Source organism: Mandrillus leucophaeus, unplaced genomic scaffold (genome assembly GCF_000951045.1).
Source record: "Mandrillus leucophaeus isolate KB7577 unplaced genomic scaffold, Mleu.le_1.0 Scaffold123, whole genome shotgun sequence".
NCBI lineage: Eukaryota > Metazoa > Chordata > Mammalia > Primates > Cercopithecidae > Mandrillus > Mandrillus leucophaeus.
The window spans coordinates 2,737,212-2,757,772 of NW_012100654.1; the positions used below are offsets into that span (position 1 = coordinate 2,737,212).

Here is a 20,561-nt window from a genome sequence, read left to right on the forward strand (position 1 = left end):
GTGACATCACCAACATGGAGTTGGGAAGAGTAATCCATAGATAGCACACAATTGTATGGTATTTCCGCCACAGAAAAACATAAATGCATAAAAATGATTTCAAGAACATAGGTAATAACAACAGGTTGTAAAATAATCAGCAAGTGATGAGTTTTGAGCATTTATTAACTTTGCTTTTAACATAACATATTTAATTATAAACCTACATAATTAAGCAATAGCTAGAATGTGATAACCAGCTCACAAAATTCCTGAAAATTTAACATCTGTCTCTCTATGAGCTGGTTCAATACAGGCTCCAACACATCGTGGAATCTTAGGCAGGCCAATCAATTAATGTCTCTGAGCTTCAGTATTCCTCTTTGTAAAATGGGTTATCATGTAACTGGCCAATGCCTGGCCACTTAGTAAGTAGAGTAATTATTATCTTGACCCATTATATTATTATTATATTACCATTATCCATAGCAAATGCTTCATGTACAATTAGTTTCCCCCTGCTCTCAGCACCTCAATGATCACTTTACATTCACCCCTTTGATCTGTGTTCTGAGAATGCACACTACGCGGACAGCCCACACATGCACACGTGCATACACAACCACTACCAAGCAAAATGTAAAAAGGCTCTGGGTACCCTCTTGTTTGTATGACAAGCAAAGTCACCAAGAGTTACCAATGTTTCTTTGTGCACACAGGGGCCATGAATGTGGTCGAACATAGGTTAATGTTGCAATGACTCTGCAGGGTCTTCAGTGTTTCAAAAAGACAGGTGGAGCACTCTATAGAGAGTGTGTGTGCTCCGCTCCAGCCCTTCCCTATCCATCCCCAACCCTTCCCACCAATAGCAGCTGCTGCAGGATTCTGGGCCTTACCTGTTCAGCCTTCTGGTGGAACACAGCAGACATGGCGAGGATGGTGCTGCGTTCATCCAGGGCAGCGGCGAAGCTCTTCCACTCCTGGTCCAGCTGGGTAGAGATCTGCTTGATTTGCTGTGAGGCATAGTGGCCGGCCTCGGAGAGGCGGGAAGCCACGGACATGATGCGGTTGATGTTGACGTAGGCGTTCTAGAAAGCAAAGGGGAGTGCTCAGTGGGGCAGGCTCAAAAGACATCCACTGGGCACTCTTGTGGGGCACACTTTTGGGGTAGGGAGCTGCCCAAAACAAAAGTCTGAGAGAGGCTGGTACAGGCCATACTAGTGTATTTGTTTTTGGCCCAAGGGAAATCTTTTTCTACAATTCAATTTCAGTAGATAGCAGGGACCTCTCATTGTGGGGAACCAGCATAGATTTTGTGCCAACTATTAATGCACTTTAATGCAGTCACTTGTCACTTTACATGGACTGCTTTATGTAATCCTCACAACCATCTTATGAGGTCATTCCCAGGGATGGCACATAACTCTCAAGAGCGCTCTTTGGAAGTGGTGGCTCAGACGAGGGCACAAGCTAAAGGAGGCAGAGACATCTCTCTTGTCCAGGGGAGAGCTGTACCCAGGACACTATTGCCATCTACACACAACAAACAGGGCAGAAGTACTCATCAAAGAGGGCAAAGGAGACACGGTAATTCCACATCTTCCTATCACCTAGCAAAATGTCCCCACCTTCCTCCTACCTCCTTCAGCCCTGCCAAAAGAGCTGAGGCACTGGTCATCAAACAGGGTTTAAAGAAAGACAGCATTTGAAGCCACACACTTTTCCATGCTAATAATAAGGTCTGTGAAGCCCTTTCTTAACCCTGCTTGATTTAGGAAGATTTCCCCACCTGACCCCAAAAGGCATCTGTGGGTACCCCAAAAGGCATCAAGGAGGGGCTCTCTTGGCCCATTGTCTCCTGTCATCTTGTGTTTTGTTTACATTCATTCTCATCTTTGCTTGCTAATTAAAAATTCATGAACATGTATGCTGTTTCCTATTAGGTCACTGAAAAATGCTCCAGGAAGGAACAAGACAAAAGAAAAACCTCACAAACCTAAGACAGTAGTGATTATGGCTATTTTTAACTGCTATCTCCTATTAGTTATCTGAGGTGTCAAAACAATCGGGTAAGGTTGTGGCATCCACAGGGAGCTTTTCCAAATCACACAATATGTCTGCATAAAGGAGGACCAGGGAGGCAGATTATTCACACGCCTTCATTCTTTGTTACAAATCTTCTCAAATGATTATACATATTCTGCAGTAACAGCATTTTCTCTAGGTTCTATCAACTCAGGTGTAGTTCATTAATACTGAGTAGGTTTAATAAAGGTTCTTTATTTTCCTCTCTCATGGTCCCCATTCGTCTTAGCTGTCCCTGACTTCTAAGCACTCCGTCCCAAACCTGGGCCAGGTTGGTAGGGTCTCTCTTAATTTAAAATGTCTCTGTGGAAGTTTAAAAAGTTAAGTGAAGAACTTCTACACAAATCCACCCTGATGTCTAATGACCCCTATGTGTCATCTCTTTTATTAGTCTGTCCTGAGACCTTTCTGACATAGTGCATTTCCCTAAGAGAACTAGGATATTACTGATTCTTGTTATGGGAAATAACTATCCCTCAAAGTTGTAGGAACCATTTGCAGCCTTGTTTTCTGAGTTAGGACACAAATTCTACTGAAAATTAAACTCTATTTATAGAACTGACAGAAAAACCACTCTGCACTTAAAAATAGAAAGGAAGAAGGAGGAAGGGAAAGCACACACTGATTTTGACAGTTTTATCTTCTTTTTTAAAAACTCAAGAGCCAGACAGTTTTATCTTCTATGGGAAGAATAGTATGGGAAGTCCCTCAAATCTCCTGCTCATGTCATTGTCTTACTTTGGGTTCTCCCCAAAGCAGACCTTGAGACAATTATTTGGGAGACAGAGTTTACTTGGGCATGGTCCCAGGAAGCATAGTGAAAGGGAGGGGAAGTCAACAAGGAAAGGGAGGGAAATGAATAAAGGATATGTTAAGTTATATGAGCAACTGGGGTTCAATCCCTGTTGAGACCTTTTGAGAAACCATAAAACATACCTCTGAGCTGTCCCACTGAGGGGTGAGGAATCGGGGTTACTGATGCACTAAGTCCCATTGATCTTTGGTTGAAGGTCCTTCCTGGGGTAAGTTCCTGGCATTCCTATCCGAACCCACAAACAGACCAAGCACACTTCTGAGGTCAGAGAGTGATCACCGCAGATAAATGCAGGAAGTGGTCAGTCTGTACGAGAATCACCTGCCGATGACCCCCAGGGCAGACTGAGGCCATATGGCTGGGACACTGACAGGGTCTGATAGAGCTGTCCTCCCAAACTGGATTCAAATCCTGGAATCCATGCCCCTGCCCCCTTACCCAGATCTATCTAGGTTGTTGGGTTTTCCTGTCTTGGAGAAAGGCCTTGTGTACTCTGGCCAGATGGAATGCAAGAAAAGCAGTAAGAGCAAGTCATTACCCTGTCCCCAGATATATCCTATAGACACCCAGCCCTTTGTCATCACTGCCTATTACATTCTTCTCCCTCCCAAGGCACACAGGGAGGCATATTTCTGCTTACTTTTGGGAAGAACTTTCTAGCTATTAGAGGTGTCCAACTGTGGCTGCCTCTGTAGACTCTTAACACCTTGTCACTCATTCAAATATTTATGGAGAGCGGGCCAGGCTCTGTGTTGGGGGCTGTAGGAGATCAAAGAGGAATAAGATAGGATTCCTGCCCATCCACCCCCTGCCCACAGGGGCTCACAGCTGAGGCTTAAGACAAGTCCTCAAATAACTGTAATTTAAGGCAAAATGAAGCAAGTGCTTCCACAGAGGTAGAAACGACTCTCTGTGGGGATTCAGAGGGAAGGGATCTGAACCACTGGCACGGCTGTCGGGAAGAGGCTCCCCGCATGAAAGAGGGTGGGGAGGCTGGCAGTCCTCCATGGTCCCCTTCAACCTCTAAGCCTGTGATCATAGATTAAAACTGAAAGCAAATAAACAAACAAAAAAAAAGACCACAGCTTACAGTTCACATTCTAGAGTAGCACAGTAAATGCTTTTTTTGTTTCATTATCAGCAGGCAGAGAAATGTCTTGCTAAAACTAATAAATAATTATGCCTCACAAAAGAAGTAGAGGCAGTATCCCTCATAATAGAGGGATAAACATAATGTTGACTTGTGAATTGGCTCATTGTTCTTTCCTATAGCCCCTTTTCAGAATATCAAATGCTTCAGGCAAGTCACATTGCCCAAGTTCATCATCTTCCTCTTCATTTCCCTTTGCCCCAGAACGTGAGAGAAATGGGCAGACAGATTCTAAACTGCAGTTGTCCCTGGGTACAATGATAGCCACACAACAAATGAGAAGGGAGTAATGGCAAGGAAGGCCTCCAATGACTTAAAAGGAAAGAATGAGGTTAAAGAGCTGGATTAGGAGTCTGAATAAATAGGAGTGCTTACTCATTAAGCATAAACAACATTTCATGGCCTTTGGTCAATCCATTTGTGTGGTTCTTTTGGGTGACTGTTTATGCCCTTATTAGGAACACTTGGGAGTTATGTTTGTCCTTGGGACATGGCCAAGAGGAATGGATATTTTGGCTCTTTACAGCCTTCCCATTTCCTACCAGCTGCCCCCTCCACTCTCTTCCATCTGCCTGGCTCTCCCATTCTTCCCTGCCAGCCTTCAATGCCTTTCCATCTGCAGAGCTGCCCATTAGTCAAGGACATTAGAGTCACTGGGCCAGGAATCAAGAGCCACGAGCTTTGGTCCCAGCTCTGGTATTCACTTGAGATGTCACTTGACTTCTCTGTGCATCAGTTTCCTCATCTGTGAGGGAGTTGACCTAATGATCTCAGACATTCCATTTCTGAGTAAGTAACGTCAGTTCCAGGAGACCAGGAGCATAGTGCTGCCTACTCCAGAGGTACATGTATTCCAGGCCTGCTGTCCATGTCTCAGCAGGCTGAGATGCTGGCTCTGCTCACTGCCCAGTAGTGTGAGGACCAAGGCTGGAGCTGGACCCCCTGAGTCCTTCAGCTTCCAGGTGACCAAGGGCCAGAGGCCCTTCTCTCCCTCTCCTCTTTAGCCCCTTCCCCTCAGCTGAGATGCTCAGACTAATCAGCTTCCCTGGCCAGAAGATAATAACTTGACTAATAATTCTAGCTTGATATGTGTCTTCTTAAATCCTTACCTCAAAACTGATTTATTAAATTTAAACTCCCCTATATATGCAGTCTGTTGTTATTAAATTATTATCATTATCCAAAGTATGGCACAGCCCAAGGTATAGACACAATCTACCCTGCAGAAGGCAATGCACCTGCAGCATGGTCTGTTGCATCATCTACCCCATCTTACCTCCCCCTAAAGCCTCTCCTCCTCACAAACAAGAAAAATAACTAAATTCCAACAAAATCTCAATAACTTAAAAACCATGTATATTGACACCCCGCCCTCACTTCTGTTACCCACAAAATTCTTTTTTTAATTCCTGCAGTCATTAACGGGAGATCACAGGATGGAGAGCCCCTTCTTCTGAGGCCTTGTCCCCTGCTGTGATTAACTGAAATCGGTGGAGCAGAGTCCTTGTCCTGAAAGAACTGCTTGGCAGAATCTTGATCAAAGTTTTCAGCACCGCCAAAAGGGCTCCCACTTCCAACCTGATTCCTGGCTTACGCCTACTGGCTACAAAAAACAAGATAATGATAGCTTTCCATTAAAAACCTTAGCTAAATATTCTCTTTGTGACTTCTTATGTGGTATACTGAAAGAGATACTGGTCATTCTAGAAATAATCAGTTGATGCAAGTTATCATTTTGGTAACCTTAACCTATGTGTCAGGGGCTGATTATAAGAGAAGATCATTGCCAAGAGAAGGTATTCTTTGAATCCCATTCATTTCACTCCTAAAAGCAGAGGGGAACTTTACACTCCTGTGGTCACAGGTCCCCACTCTGAATTAGACACAATCTCTGTGGATTACATGAGATAACATAAAGCATCCAGCCAGATGCCTGGCACAGAACCAATAGTGCAAAGAATGTCATATCTTTTCCCTCATTCAGTTCCAGGAGACTGGCATTAGCTCCCCACGTTAAGTGCATACCAAATCAAAGTATTAGTAAAAAGTACAACAAAAAGAAAAATCTATCAACGATTCCAACAAGAGGCAAAATAAGTGAAGTCTCATTGTCTTTCACAGAGAGCACAACACAAGGTTCCCACTATTCCCTACTACAGCTGTTAATGCTGCCCTAGCCACTTACCAGGCTATGCCCTACATGCCACAAACCCTCTGCTGCAGACGCTCTTCCCCTAGGAATTAAAGGTCTGGAGCTCAGAATTGTCTATAAGTTTTTCCTTGACCCAGAGAGATCAGAGGATTCAGAATCAGCCCATAAGGTGCTTTCTGAGCCATGTTATTTCAATACAATGTCCTTCCATACCTTAAGTTGGAAAAATAAAGCTTTTATCTCTTGAGATAGTCTTCTTGGGGTGCCTCCACCACCTTGGCATGTGATAGTCAAATCCAGAACACTCAGAAGTTGGGCCATCTTGTCCTCATACAAGGAAACAGATTCTTCTCCTTATTGCAAACTGTGTTACAAAAGGTGACAGAAGCCTCCTCCCCATGCTGGGTGTTGGGGTTCTTCACTTTGTGGTCTATGGGCAACGTGACTTGTCTTCAGCAGGAGAAAGACAGAGTGGGCTCATCAAAGAGTTGTTTCATCTCTGCAAGGAACAAGTCCTGAGCACAGGGTTCTCAATTCCTTTCCAGTTAACGGGGCTACAGCTTTTTAATCATTATTATGAAAATGAAAGGTGTGATCTGCCTGTCAGATCAACACAGGAGGCAAGGTATAACCACCACTTAGGGGACACTTTCCCTGAGGGGCTCTGTCCTCTCAACAAGCTCTTGAGACCTTGACTCTCTAAATCCAAAAGTCAAGGGAGGGAGGCCAGGCAAACAACCAGCTGAAAGCCAAGGTACTCAGCAAAATAATTCAGGTCAAATGAAAATCAAATGCTCAATCAAAAAGCTACTACAAAATATAAACAGAATTGCCTCAGCTGAGAAAACATTATACATACCAGGGAAGCACAACCAAATACTACCAGTTATTGAATGCTTCTTCTTCTTCTTCTTCTTCTTCTTATTATTATTATTATTATTATTATTATTTTGAGACAGAGTCTCGCTCTGTTGCCCAGGCTGGGGTGCGTAGCATGATCTTGGCTTATTGCAACCTCCGCCTCCCGGATTCAAGCAATTCTCCTGCCTCAGTCTCTCAAGTAGCTGGGATTACAGGCACATATCACCACGCCCGGCTAATTTTTTGTATATTTAGTAGAGACAGGGTTTCGCCATGTTGGCCAGGCTGGTCTCGAACTCCTGACCTCAAGTGATCCGCCTGCCTTGGCCTCCCAAAGTGCTGGAATTACAGGTGTGAGCCACTGCGCCTGGCCTGAATACTTATTTTGTACCAGATATACATGATGGTGGGAACTTTTCTTTAGGGTCTTTTTCTCATCTCTATTATGTATAGAAAAGTTAAAAAAAAAATTTTGGTATATATATTTTTTATATATATAATTTATATATAATACAAATGATCAGGGAGAAAAGGGTTATTAAAACTATACAGAGGAGACTCTCCCTCCCCACTGAAGTTAATAATCAGAATATCAGATGTCAAAATACCTGATGGAGCTAGGGAATTTATGTTCAACCTCCTACTTTTATCAATTCACTCTTTTTACTGAGGTGCAAAGGTTGTTGTTTGTAGTTTATTTCTTCCCTACTATAAATAATGCTAGGGATTTATTGGTATTTTTAACTTTAATAGATTTGGTGTTTTAAATTTCCTTTTTCTTATAGATGGATTCTAGTCATGTTGCCAAGGCTGAACTCTAACTCCTGCACTCAAGCAATCCTCTCTCGTAGCCTCCCAAACTACTGGGATTACAGGTATTTGGTATTTTTAATTTTAATTTAAAAAATTATTTTAATATATCTTTAATATATTTAGCTGGGTTGTACTCCATCAGAGCTGAAATTACTCAAATGTCCCCACCTCTTTTGATTTCAGCAAAAAAAAATTTTTTTAGTGAAGCACAATTTACACATAGTAGAATAAACAGGTTTTAATGAAATGACCAAAACTGCTTTTCTCAGGAAAAGAATGAAAAACACTTTATTTAAAGTTTTTAGAAGCCAAGTTCATGCAACAAACTCATTTTACAGTTAGGAAATAAAAAAAGGAACTGAGCCATTGCTTGTATCTACCTAATGTGTGATATATCAGTCAAGGAACATGTTCAAAGAAAGAGGAAGAATGAGACTAGAACCCCGGCATCTTGATTTCCTCCCTACATGGCCCCTCTGCTTATTGCTCCCTTTTTCTTGTGCCCTGCAGCTTATATTAACGTAAATTTTTATTTTCTCAATCTCAAAGCCATGAATAATAGTAATTGGAGATTTTCCAATACAGTTTTCAGAGACCTTGTGAGTAACATTGAGTATCAGTAAGAAAATAAAGAGATTGTGTCAAAGCAATGGAAAAAGCTCAGCCTCATCTCCTTTCTCCAGCTTAATAACACCGTATGTATTACTCACATCTTTGCTAGTACAAAACTCACTTTGGGTCCTAAAGCTGTTAAATCATTAGTTTATGATTAATTAGTTTCACATTACCATGTAAATCTGCTGATCCCACCTCGAAACATATGGACACTGGGATAGTAACATCTGGAATAAGAACTGCCCATGCTTGAAACTATACTACAATAGCTATGAGACATGATGAGCTCTAAAGGAAACTTCCACCTTCTGCCTCCCATGAACCACAGGGTGCCCTCTGGGGGGCCAAATGGGGCAGCTGATTGATAACTATCTGATCAGGTCTGGCCAAACAGGAGGTCAAACCATGTGGAGGCCATCTGTCACTGCCGGATGGAGAGAGAAAAGGAACAGGAATAGCGCCGGTGCTCAGCAAAGATAACACTGGCTCATGAGTCCTGTCCCTCCGGCCTGGCTTGCCGTAGCAATGTTTCCTCCAGCAATTGCTTTACAAACCATTAAGCAGTCATGAAAACAAGCGCTTGGCCATATGTCCAAAGGCCACAGGAAACCCAGGAACAGCTTTCAGAAAAAAGACAGGCCGGGCGTGGTGGCTCATGCCTGTAATCCCAGCACTTTGAGAGGCTGAGGCGGGCAGATCACGAGGTCAGGAGATAGAGACCATCCTGGCTATCACAGTGAAACTCCGTCTCTACTAAAAATACAAAAAAAAAAAAAAAAAAAAAAAAAAGTTAACCGGACGTGGAGGTGGGTACCTGTAGTTCCAGCTACTCGGGAGGCTGAGGCAGGAGAAGGGCGTGAACCTGGGAGGCGGAGCTTGCAGTGAGCCGCACGCCACTGCGCTCCAGCCTGGGAGACAGAGCGAGACTCAGTCTCAAAAAAAAAAAAAAAAGAAAAAGAAAAAAAGAAAAGAAAAGAAAAAAGAGAAGCTCCTCTCTCTCTCAGCTCTGAATAAACCTCCTTGGGCAGGGTAAAGGTTTTTGTATGAGACATCGTTGCAAAATTGAAATGGTAGGGAAGGATGGGTACAGCTGGAATCAGATTCAGGGGACACCCAGTGAGGCACGTGATTAGGAAAAATGGAGCTTTTCTGGGTTAGGATGTAGTAACTTTAGGCTACCTTTAAGGTTGAAATTAGAGCCTCTAGGACTTCCGGGAAATGTATTTATCAGCATTTTATCCCCAACCGCCGCCCCGACCCCCTCCACCGTTTTTTAATAGGGTCTGGCTACTCAGAGCTTGATCAGAGGCACCACCTGCACCTAGCAGCTGGTTAGAAATGCAGTATTTCAGGCCCTTCCCCAACTTTCTGAATCAGAATCTGCATTTTAACAAGATTGTCCCAGGTGATAGGTATGCACATTAATGTTTGAGAATCTCTGTAGTTAGGAACTCTGAGGAGCTTTCCCGAACAATAACTATTTCTTCTAGCATGCCTAATCTTAACAACAATAGTTGAACATTTGCAAATATAACATCATGACAAATGTTGTGCCTAAAATGCACACCTTTTACCATTTCACCCTTACGCCATCCCTGATAAAGGCACTATTATTATCCCCTGTTTACAGATGAGGTGGTAAGGCTCTGAGAAATTTGAATAACCTGCCTAGGATCACAGTACTAAGAAGGAAGTACACAGAGCTACAGTTAGCACCTACTGCCCCAGCTGTTTTACTTTGCTGTAAATGCAACAGCTGGGCACTTCCCTCTCCCTTGAGGGAAGACGATGAGAAATTTCTACTGAAGATCTAAAACTCATAGCCCAGAGAAAAAGGGCCTCTGGAGAGAGAACTCAATACGCATGTTTTCATCTCTGAAGCTTTCCCACAGGGCCCTTGATGTGCTCTTGGATTTTCCAGAATAGCCTAGCTCCGGAATAAGCAGGAGCCTGGTAGGTGGAATTCTCTTGCCCCTCCTGCCTTGGAGCAATAATCTCTATCTATAAATCCGAAGCCGCTGCCCTGAGGAACAGGTCGTTGTCTCCACAGAACCGCGAGAAAGTTCAGGATTCAGGCAACTCTTTGCTTTCATCAGTATCTTGCCTTATAGCTGGAATCTTAAATATGTCATCCTATATGTTTATTCATCCATTCATTAATTCAACAATACAAGACATTTTGCAAGCCAGGTACAAGACAGACAAAATTCCTATGCTCTCAAAGCTTACCTTTTAGTAGAAGAGTCAGACAATAAATTAATAAATATTTACTATATGTTTATTTCAGTGTTACATAAAATATGCCTGGGAAAAGGCATATTTTATGATGGGGCTGGAGAGTGCTACATAAGATAGAGAAGCCGGGACAGCGTGACCCCTGAGCTCAGCCCTGAATGAAGTAAGAGGGTGAGCCATGTGGCTATCTGCAGGAAGAGGAGCAGCAGGGTCTAAGGCCATGAGGCAGGAATGTCTTTGGTGGGTCAAGAAACAGCAAGAATCCCAGGATGACCGGGACAAATTAATAAGTTGTAGAGGCTAAGGTGTGAAAGGTAAGTGGGGTTCAGTCTATTGGAGCCCAGTAAGCCATGGTAAGGGACTTCAGCTTTCATCATGAGAAGGACATGAAGACATGAAGGTATTTTAAGCAAAGGAGTGGCACGATGTAACGGACCTCACATTTAGGCAGGATCACTCCGGCCAAGGGTTGAGAATGGACTGCTGGGGAGCAAAGGGGAAGGCAGAGAGACCAGGTAGGAGCTACTGCAGCAGTCCAGGCAGGAGCTGATGTCAGCTTGGATCAGGGTGGTAGCCATGGAGGCAGCAATAAGAGGCCAGACTCTGAATATATTTTGAGAGTAGAGCTGAAAGGGCTGCGGAAGACAGTCCTTTATTTCCGGGCCTCTGATTGCATAAGGAACTATGACTTCTGCTTTTTGTACTGCTCCCTTCCCATCTGCCCTTCTGGTCCTGATCTCTCACACCTCTTCAGTTTCCTGACTTGCAAACATCTCACCTGTAATGTCTGCAATCAGTCTCTGTCCTTCATCTGGTACTCCTAGCTGGCTACCATGCTGTCCCCAAATGGCACTGTCACTGCTTATTATCGACACTTCACATTTGTGTTCTGCTTTACAGTTCAAGACTTCTCATGTACATATCTCATCTGACATACTAGGTTTCACAGACCATTTCATGCCTTTCACTCAACTCCAGAAGACCACAAAGAAAGGCATAAATCAGCTTTGGCTGAATTTCAGACAAATTAACTGCTTAGCAACTGCAGACCTGACGGAGAACAAGTAGTGGCCGTAGATGAGTATGTGTAAGTGGGTGGGCCAACTGAGCTACAGGGCTCATAGGGCAAACACCAAGAGGACACAGCAAATAGCCTGGGTTAAGGAACATGCTGACAAAGGACCTCAAAAAGCAGTGGACGGAAGCCAGAAAAGAATGTCCCAGGATTGTGGGTAGAGAACCAGGAGTGAGGGAGAAAAGGAGGGAAATCTGGGCTCTGAAGGGGATAAGCAATACAGAGAGATGGTTGAGCCAGGCAGTGCCAACCATGAATCAGAAATCTGAGTCATCAGCCAAGCCCTGCTGGTCAGCTCAGAGGAGCCTTGCAGAAGGGACCCAGGCCATGTGTGCACTACAGCAATACTGAGAAGGCTGCCTAAGACAAGGAGCTTCTCTGTGCTTCCTGTTTGAATAGGAACCAATCCCCAAACATGGCTGAATAGAGATGGGGGGTAAAAGCAAATGGGACATCTGGAAAGGTTGGGGTGGAGAACAAGGAGTAGGGAGTAAAACACAGGCACTCTTTCTCCCTGAAGACTCTTGACGTCGGAGAAATGTCCTCATCTTCTCCTGTAGTTTAGATACTTGACGCTCCAAACCTCATGTTGATATTTGATCTCCAACGTTGGAGGTAGGGACTAGTGGGACTTGTTTGGGTCAGGGGACAGATCCCTTATGAATGGCTCCTCCTCAAGGTAATGAGTGTGTTCTCACTCTATTAGTTCCCACAAAAGCTGGTTGTTAAAAGACCCTGGGCTGGGTGTGGTGGCTCACATCTGTAATTCCAACACCTTGGGAGGCCAAGGTGGATCACTTGAGTCCAGGAGTTTGAGACCAACCTGGGCAACATAGTGAGACCCTGTATCTACAAAAAATTAAAAAATTAGCCAGCATGGTGGCACACACCTGTAGTCCCAGCTACTTGAGAGCTGAAGCAGGAGGATTGCTTGAACCCTGGAGGTTGAGGCTGCAGTAAGCCACGATCCTGCCACTGCCTGCCAGCCTGGGAGACAGAGATAGACCCTGTCTTCTCTCATGCCATGTGACCTCTACATGCCAGTGTGTTTCATCTTCCAGTATGAGTGGAAGAAATCTAAGGCCCTCACCAGAGGCAGATGCTGGCACCATGCTTCTTGTGTGACCTGCAGAACTGTGAGCCAGATAAATCTCTTTTCTTTATAAATTACCCAGACTCAGGTATTCTCTTATAGCAACACAAATGAACTGACACCCTCTAAGTCCACAGGCTAATTATTTGGTAACTTTAGAGTCTGACCTCAGGGCTAATGTCAATTGGCTTATTTTCTTCACCCTGGACCGGTAGTGATTTTCAACTTGGTTCTCAGCCTGGTACAGATTTCCTGAGTCACCACAGTACGGTTAAATCAGAATCTAGAGTGGAACCTATACGTGGTATTTTTGGCATTTTTAAAAAGCTTCCCAGGTGACTCTAGTGGGCAGTCAGAGTGCTGGACTGCTGCCTTAGAGACATGCACTAGCTTCACCAGAGATGAGTTCAAAGCACACTGCTCTCTCCTTTGGGTCCAGTTTAATGCTGACAGTGGTGCCACGGGCAAGGGTCATAAATGAATCCTGAGCAGATCAGAAAATAAATTGTAATGCTCCTACTGAGTCAGAAGAAAAGGGAAATTCCACCCACCAGGCTGTCTGTGGAGATACACACACTGTATCCTGTTCAACTTGATCGATAAGAACAGGTCTGGCTGGGTATACATGCAGTACTTTGTAATCACAGGTCCCCTAAAGGCCTGCCTTAGGAACCCCAGTGTTAACAGCAACCACTGGATCATGTTTATTTTTGTCAGGGAGTGGGGGTTTGCTTTTTAGTGGCTTTGCTTCTGTCTTTAGGATGAGAATCCCAGAAACAAAGATGTTTGGGATCAGTGGAACTTGAAAGATCACGCAGTCTGGTAGTTCCTCGATGTTAGTGTGTATCACCTGGGGACACTGTAAGCATGTCCATCCCTGAAGAAAATCAGTGCTCTCATTCACCTTCCAGGTGGTGGTTGTTCAGCTTCTGCTGGAGCCGTGCCTTATTGGGCTCCCTCAAAACTAACGGCCCTACCTTCCTAGTTCTGCATCCCTGATGCTCAAATAGTGTTCAGGGTTGGTGACAGACACTGTGACATGCTTAACATCATCATTCACTCAACAAGTATTTATTTAGGCACCTACTAACTGCCAGGCATTGTTATAGTTCCTGCAGATACAGCTGTGAATAAAACAGATAAAGCTCTGCCTCTAGGAATTTATATTCTAGTGGGCAAAATTCTGTTTGCGTTAGGTACATGAATTTGGGAATGACTAACAAGCTCCTTGAAGACAGTTTTGTGTCTCATGAATCTTGTTGTTTTCAGTGTTTAGTAAACGACACAGACAGCAAAAGTTTGTTGAATGGACAAATGAGTGAATACCGAGTGGTACACACAGATCCTCCTACTTCAGCTTCCCTAACACCACCAGGGCTGGTGTCCACACTCTGTTATGGGCATTCCCTAATGTTTAGGAGGGTTATATCTTCAAGCAAGTAAAGACCACTTACAAAACACTCACTCTTCAGTTGTCTTATCTTCTTTTTTTTCAATATACCATATAATTTGTCCATTTAAAGTGTATAATTCAGGCCAGGCGCGGTGGCTCCTGCCTGTAATCCCAGCACTTTGGGAGACCAAAGGAGGTGGATCATCTGAGGTCAGGAGTTCAGACCAACCTGGCCAACACGGCGAAAGCCCGTCTCTACTAAAAATACAAAAATTAGCCGGGCGTGGTGGTGTGTGCCTGTAATCCCAGCTACTCAGGAGGCTGAGGCAGGAGAATTGCTTGAACCCAGGAGGCAGAGGTTGCAGTGAGCTGAGATCGCCCCACTGCACTCCAGCCTGCGCAACAAGAGTGAAATTCTGTCTCAATGAAATGAAATGAAATGAAATAAAATAAAAAGTGTATAATTCAATGGTTTTTAGTATATTATTTAGTATACAGATATGTACAACCAACACCACAATCAATTTTAGAGCACTTTCATTGTCTCAAAAATAAACTCTGTACCTATTAGATATAACTCTCTTATACCCCTTCCATTCTAACTCTAAGCAAAAACCAATCTACTTTCTATCTCTAAAGATTTGCCTATTATGGACTTTTCAAATAAATGAAACCAAATAATATGTGGTATTTGGTTCCCAGCTTCTTTCACCTAGCAAAATGTTTTCAAGGTACATCCATGTTGTAACACATATTAGCACGTCATTCCTTTTTATGGCCAAATAAATATAATTCCATTATATGAAGATACTACGTTTTGTCTATCCATTCATCAGTTTATAGAAACTTGGGTAGTTTCCACCTATTGGTTATTATAAATAATGTTGCTGCAAACATTTGTGTACAATGTATGGACATTTTATGTAGACATATGTTTTCATATCTCTTGAGTATATACGTAAGAATTGAATTACTAGGTCATATGGCAAGTCTATGCTTAACTATTTGAGGAACTGTCAGACTGTATTCCAAAGTAGTTATACCATTTTACACTCCTCCAGCCATGTATGAGCATTCTGACTTCTTCACATCCTTTTTTTTTTTTTTTTTTGGTGAGACGGAGTCTTGCTCTGTTGCAAGAGCCTTCCGCTGGAGCCGTGCCTTATTGGGCTCCCTCAAAACTAAAGGCCCTACCTTCCTAGTTCTGCATCCCTGATGCTCAAATAGTGTTCAGGGTGACATGCTTAACATCATCATTCACTCAACAAGTATTTATTTAGGCACCTACTAACTGCCAGGCATTGTTATAGTTCCTGCAGATACAGCTGTGAATAAAACAGATAAAGCTCTGCCTCTAGGAATTTATATTCTAGTGGGCAAAATTCTGTTTGCGTTAGGTACATGAATTTGGGAATGACTAAATTTCAAGCTCCTTGAAGACAGTTTTGTGTCTCATGAATCTTGTTGTTCTCAGTGTTTAGTAAACGACACAGACAGCAAAAGTTTGTTGAATGGACAAATGAGTGAATACCGAGTGGTACACACATTCCTGGAGTGCAGAGTGGTGCAATCTCGGCTCACTGCAACCTCTGCCTCCTGAGTTCAAGTGATTCTCCTGCTTCACCCTCCCCAGTAGCTGGGGCTACAGGTGTGTGCCACCATACCCAGTTAGTTTTTTGTGTATTTTTAGTAGAGACCAGGTTTCACCATGTTGGCCAGGCTGGTCTCGAACTTCTGAACTCTGGGGATCTGCCCGACTCAGCCTCCCAAAGTGCTAGGACTGCAGGCGTGAGTTACCACACCTGGCCAGAGTTTTGATTATAACCATTCTAGTGCATTCTAGTGGGTAAGAAGTAGTATCTCATTGTGGTTTTGATTTATATTTCCCTGATAACTAATTATATCAAGCATATTTTCATGTGCTTATTGACCATTTGTATATATTATTGAAGAAATATCTATTTAAATCCTTTGAACATTTTTAATTGAGTTGTCTTTTTATTATTGTGTTGTAAGAGTTCTATATAGATTGCAGCTATAACTCCCTTATCGGATAAGTGATTTGCAAATATTTTCTCCCATTTTGTGGTTTGTCTTTTCATTTCTTCACTGTTGTTTTTGATGCACAAATTTTTTATTTTGATGATGTCCAACTTATCCATTTTTAATTTAGTGTAAGGTAAGGGTCTAACATCATTCTTTTGCTTATGACTATCCAGTTGTCCCAGCACCATTTGTTGAAAAGACAATTCTTTCCCCATGAAACGACATTGGCACTCTTGTCCAAAATATGTTGACCACAGACACATGGGTTTATTTATGAACTCATAATTCTATTCCAATGATCTATATGTCTATCCTTATGCCAGTATCACATTCTCTTAATTACTTTTGCTTTGTGTTAGGTTTTGAAATTGCATAGTATAAGTCTTCCAACTTTGTTCTCTTTCAACATTGTTTTGGCTATTCTGCATCTCCTAAAATTCCACATGAATTTGAGAATCAGTTTATCAATTTCTACAAAGAATCTAGTTGGGATTCTGATAGAGATATAACTGGATTTATAGATCAAGGATTTGAGGAGTATTGCCATCCTAACAATATTAAGTCTTCTAATCAATGAACATGAGCTTTTTTTTCATTTATTTGTATCTTCAATTTCTTTCAACAATGCTTTATAGTTTTCAGAGTATAAGTTTTACGTTTTTTTTATTAAATTTATTCCCAAGCATTTTATTCTTTTTTATGCTATTATAAATGGAATTGTTTTCTTATTTCCATGTTCAAATGGCTCATTTTAAATGCATGGAAATACAATTAATTTTTGTTTATTCATTTTGTATCTCGTAACCTTGTTGAACTAATTTACTAGCTCTAATAGTTTTTTACTGAATGTTTTGGGATTTTTCATATACATGGTTGTGTCATCTGAAAATATAGTTTTACTTCTTTCCAATCTGGATGACTTCTTTTTCCTGAATAATTGCCCTGAATAGACCCTCCAATATTGAATGGAAGTGGCAAGAGTGTCCTTGTCTTGTTCTTGATCTTAAGTGGGGAAGTATCATGTATACTATTAAGTATAACATTAGCTGTGAATTTTTGTAGATGCCCTTTATCAGGTTGAGGAAGTTATCTTCTATTCCTAGTTTGTTGAGTATTTTTATTATGAATAAGTGTTGGATTTTGTCAAATGCTTTTTCTGGGTCTATTGAGATGACCACACGATTTTTGGTTTTTTTTCCTACTGAAGTTAAACCAAACTCACAGTTCTGGGATGACCCCCACTTGGTCATGGTGTGTAATTCTTTCTGTATGTTCCTGGATTTTGTTTCTTTTTGTTTGTTTCAGAGATGGGGTCTGCTCTGTCCCCAGGCTGGAATGCAATGACACGATTATAACTCATTGCAGCCATAAAACTCCTGGAGTCAAACAACTCTTTTGCCTCAGCCTCACAAGTAGCTGGGACTATATGTGAGCACCACCATGTCTGGCTAATTGGATTTGGTTTGATAGTATTTTGTTGGAAATTTTTGCATCCATATTTATAAGAGACATTGGTCTGTAGTCTTCTTATGTGACAGATTTATCTGGTTTTGGTATCAGGGTAATACTGGCCTCTTAAGCTGGGATGTGTTCCCTCATCTTTTTTTTTTTTTTTTTTAACATAAGCTTACAAAAAATGAGTACTAATTCTTCTTTAAATGTTTGGTAGAATTCAGTGATGAAGCATCTGGGCCTGGGCTTTTCTTTGAGAATATCTCTTTGATTATTAATTCAATCTCTTCACTTGCTATAGGTCTATTCAGATTATCTATTTCTTCTTGAATCAGTATCAGTTGTTACTATCTTTCTATGAATCTGTCCATTTCATTTATTATCTAATTTATTGGCTTGCAATTATTTATAGCATCTCTTTATAATACTTTCTGTTTCTGTAAGGTAAGTAATAATATCCCCTCTTTCATTTCTGAGTCTAGTAATTTTTTTCATTGGTTGTTCTAGCTAAAGGTTTATAAATCTGGTTGACCTTTTCAATAAACCAGCTTTTGATTTCATTAAATTTCTCTATTGTTTTCCTATTCTCTAGTTAATTTCTACTCTAATCTTTATTATTTCCTTTCTTCTGCTTGCTTTAGGTTTCATTTGCTCTTCTTTTTCCAGTGTTTTAAAGCAGAAGTTTAGGTTACTGAGAACTTTTTCTAGCTTTTTAAATATAGGCATTACAACTATATGTTCCCTCTAAGCACAACTTTAGCTGTATCATGTAAGTTATGGTATGATGTACAAAAATTTCATTCATTTAAAATTATTTTCCAATTTTCCTTTTTATCTCTTCTTTAGCTATTGGATATTCAGGAAGATGTCATTTAATTTCCACATATTCATGTATTTCTGAAATTCTTTCTGTTACCGATTGATAATTTCATTCCATTGTGGTGGGGTAAATATCTGGCATTATTTCTATCCTTTTTTATTTCATGAGGTTTGTTTTTTGGCCTAGCATATGGTCTATTATGGACAATGTTTCATGCCCTGGAGAAGATTGTATAGTCTGCTATTGTTGGATGGAGTGTTCTATAGATGTCTGTTGGTTCAATTTGGCTTATAGTCTTCTGTTTCTTTGATTAGGTATTCTATTTCCTTCTGCTCATTTGTTCCATCCATTATTAAAAGGGGGTATTGAAGTCTCCAGTTAAAACACTTGAATTATATATTTCTTCCTTCATTTCTGTCAGTTTTTGCTTTGTGTATTTTGGTACTTTTTTGTTAGGTGTATATATGCTTATAGTTGTTATATCTTCCTGATAGAGTGACGTTCTTCTCCTTTAAAAAGTTGCTCTTTATCTTTAGTAACTTTTTGTTGTTCTTTTAAGATGCACTTAAGAGTCTGTTATTAATATAGTCACTTGACTATTCTTGTGATTGCTGTTTGCATAATACATCTTTTTCTATCATTTTACTTTCCATCTATTTATATCTTTGAATCCAAAATGTGCCTCCTGTACACAGCAGTTAGATTGGGTCTTAAATGTTTTTTGACAGTGCTACTAACTGGATCTTGGTTTTTAAATCCAGTCTGACGATTTCTACCTTTGATTGGATTATTGAATCCTTTCACATTTAATGTCATTATTAATAGAGTTTATGTCTGCCATTTGACTTTTTTTCAATACGTTATATGTCTTTTTTTATAGTTCTGTTACTCCAGTACTGCTTTTTTTGCATAAGTGAATATTTTGTAGTGTAGCATCTTAATATCTTTACTGATTGATTTTTTTTCACTATACTTTGGGAGTTATTTTCCTAGCAATTGTTCTAGGGCTTACCATATATACCTTAACTTATCAGAATCAGCTTCTGCTGTATGTTAACTTAATTCCAGTGAGACATAAAAATGTTACTCGTACAGAGCTTTATCCCCTTTCCTCACATTTTGTCATATTTTATACATATTACATTTATAAATGTTACAAACCAAACATTAGATTGTTATAAGTATCACTTTCTGTAATTTTATGTCTTTTATAGAAGCTGAGACAGAAAAGGAGGATTACTATATGTTTATAGCTTTTTTCATATTAGTCTTATTTATCACTTCTGAATCGCCGCCGTATTTGTTCCTGTGGATTGAAGTTATCATCTGGAGTAATTTCCTTAGCCTAATACAAATTTGCTCCTACCAAACTCCTTTGTGCTATCACTGGAAAACATATTACATTTTTATGTTATAGGCCCAACAATACATTATGTACACACTATTTTATGATTGCTTTTGAAATCAATTAAGAGAAAAAAGGAGAAGAAATGTGTGCTTATGCTGTCTTTTATAGTCACATAATTACCTTTATCAGTGCTCTTTGTCTTTTAGTGTAGATTCAGATTACCATCAAGGGTCACTTGCTTTTAGCTTGAAGAACTTCCTTTATTATTTCTTATAAGGTGCATCTGCTAGAAACAAATTTTCCCAGTTTTTGTTTATCTCAGAATAGTTTTATTTAACCTTGATTTTTGAATGATAGTTTTGTTGGATACAGTATTTTTTCGTTAACAGTTGTTTCCTTTGAGCACTTTTTAATATGTTATCCTACTTCCTTTGGACTTCCATTGTTTCTGATGAGAAATCAGCTTTTAATCTTATTGAGGTTCCTTTGTAACAGAGAAGTCATTTTTCTCTTGCTATTTTCAAGGTTTTCCTTGTCTTTGGCTTTCAGTATTTTGCCATAATGTGTCTGCTTGTGGATCTTGTTGAATTTACCCTACTTGGGAGTTTCTTGAGCATCCTGGTCATACAT

The 20,561-nt window shown here is 40.9% G+C and overlaps 1 protein-coding gene across 4 annotated transcripts in view; it reads right to left on the minus strand.

Moving 5' to 3' along the window:
* Nucleotides 1-20,561, minus strand: part of KALRN (kalirin, RhoGEF kinase) — a 651,545-nt gene that overhangs the window by 417,006 nt on the left and 213,978 nt on the right. For all 4 annotated transcript variants that reach the window (XM_011971540.1, XM_011971542.1, XM_011971541.1 and 1 more), the window contains exon 7: nucleotides 876-1,067. In XM_011971540.1, the coding sequence (XP_011826930.1) occupies nucleotides 876-1,067 (192 nt within the window). The remainder of the gene's footprint in view (nucleotides 1-875; nucleotides 1,068-20,561) is intronic.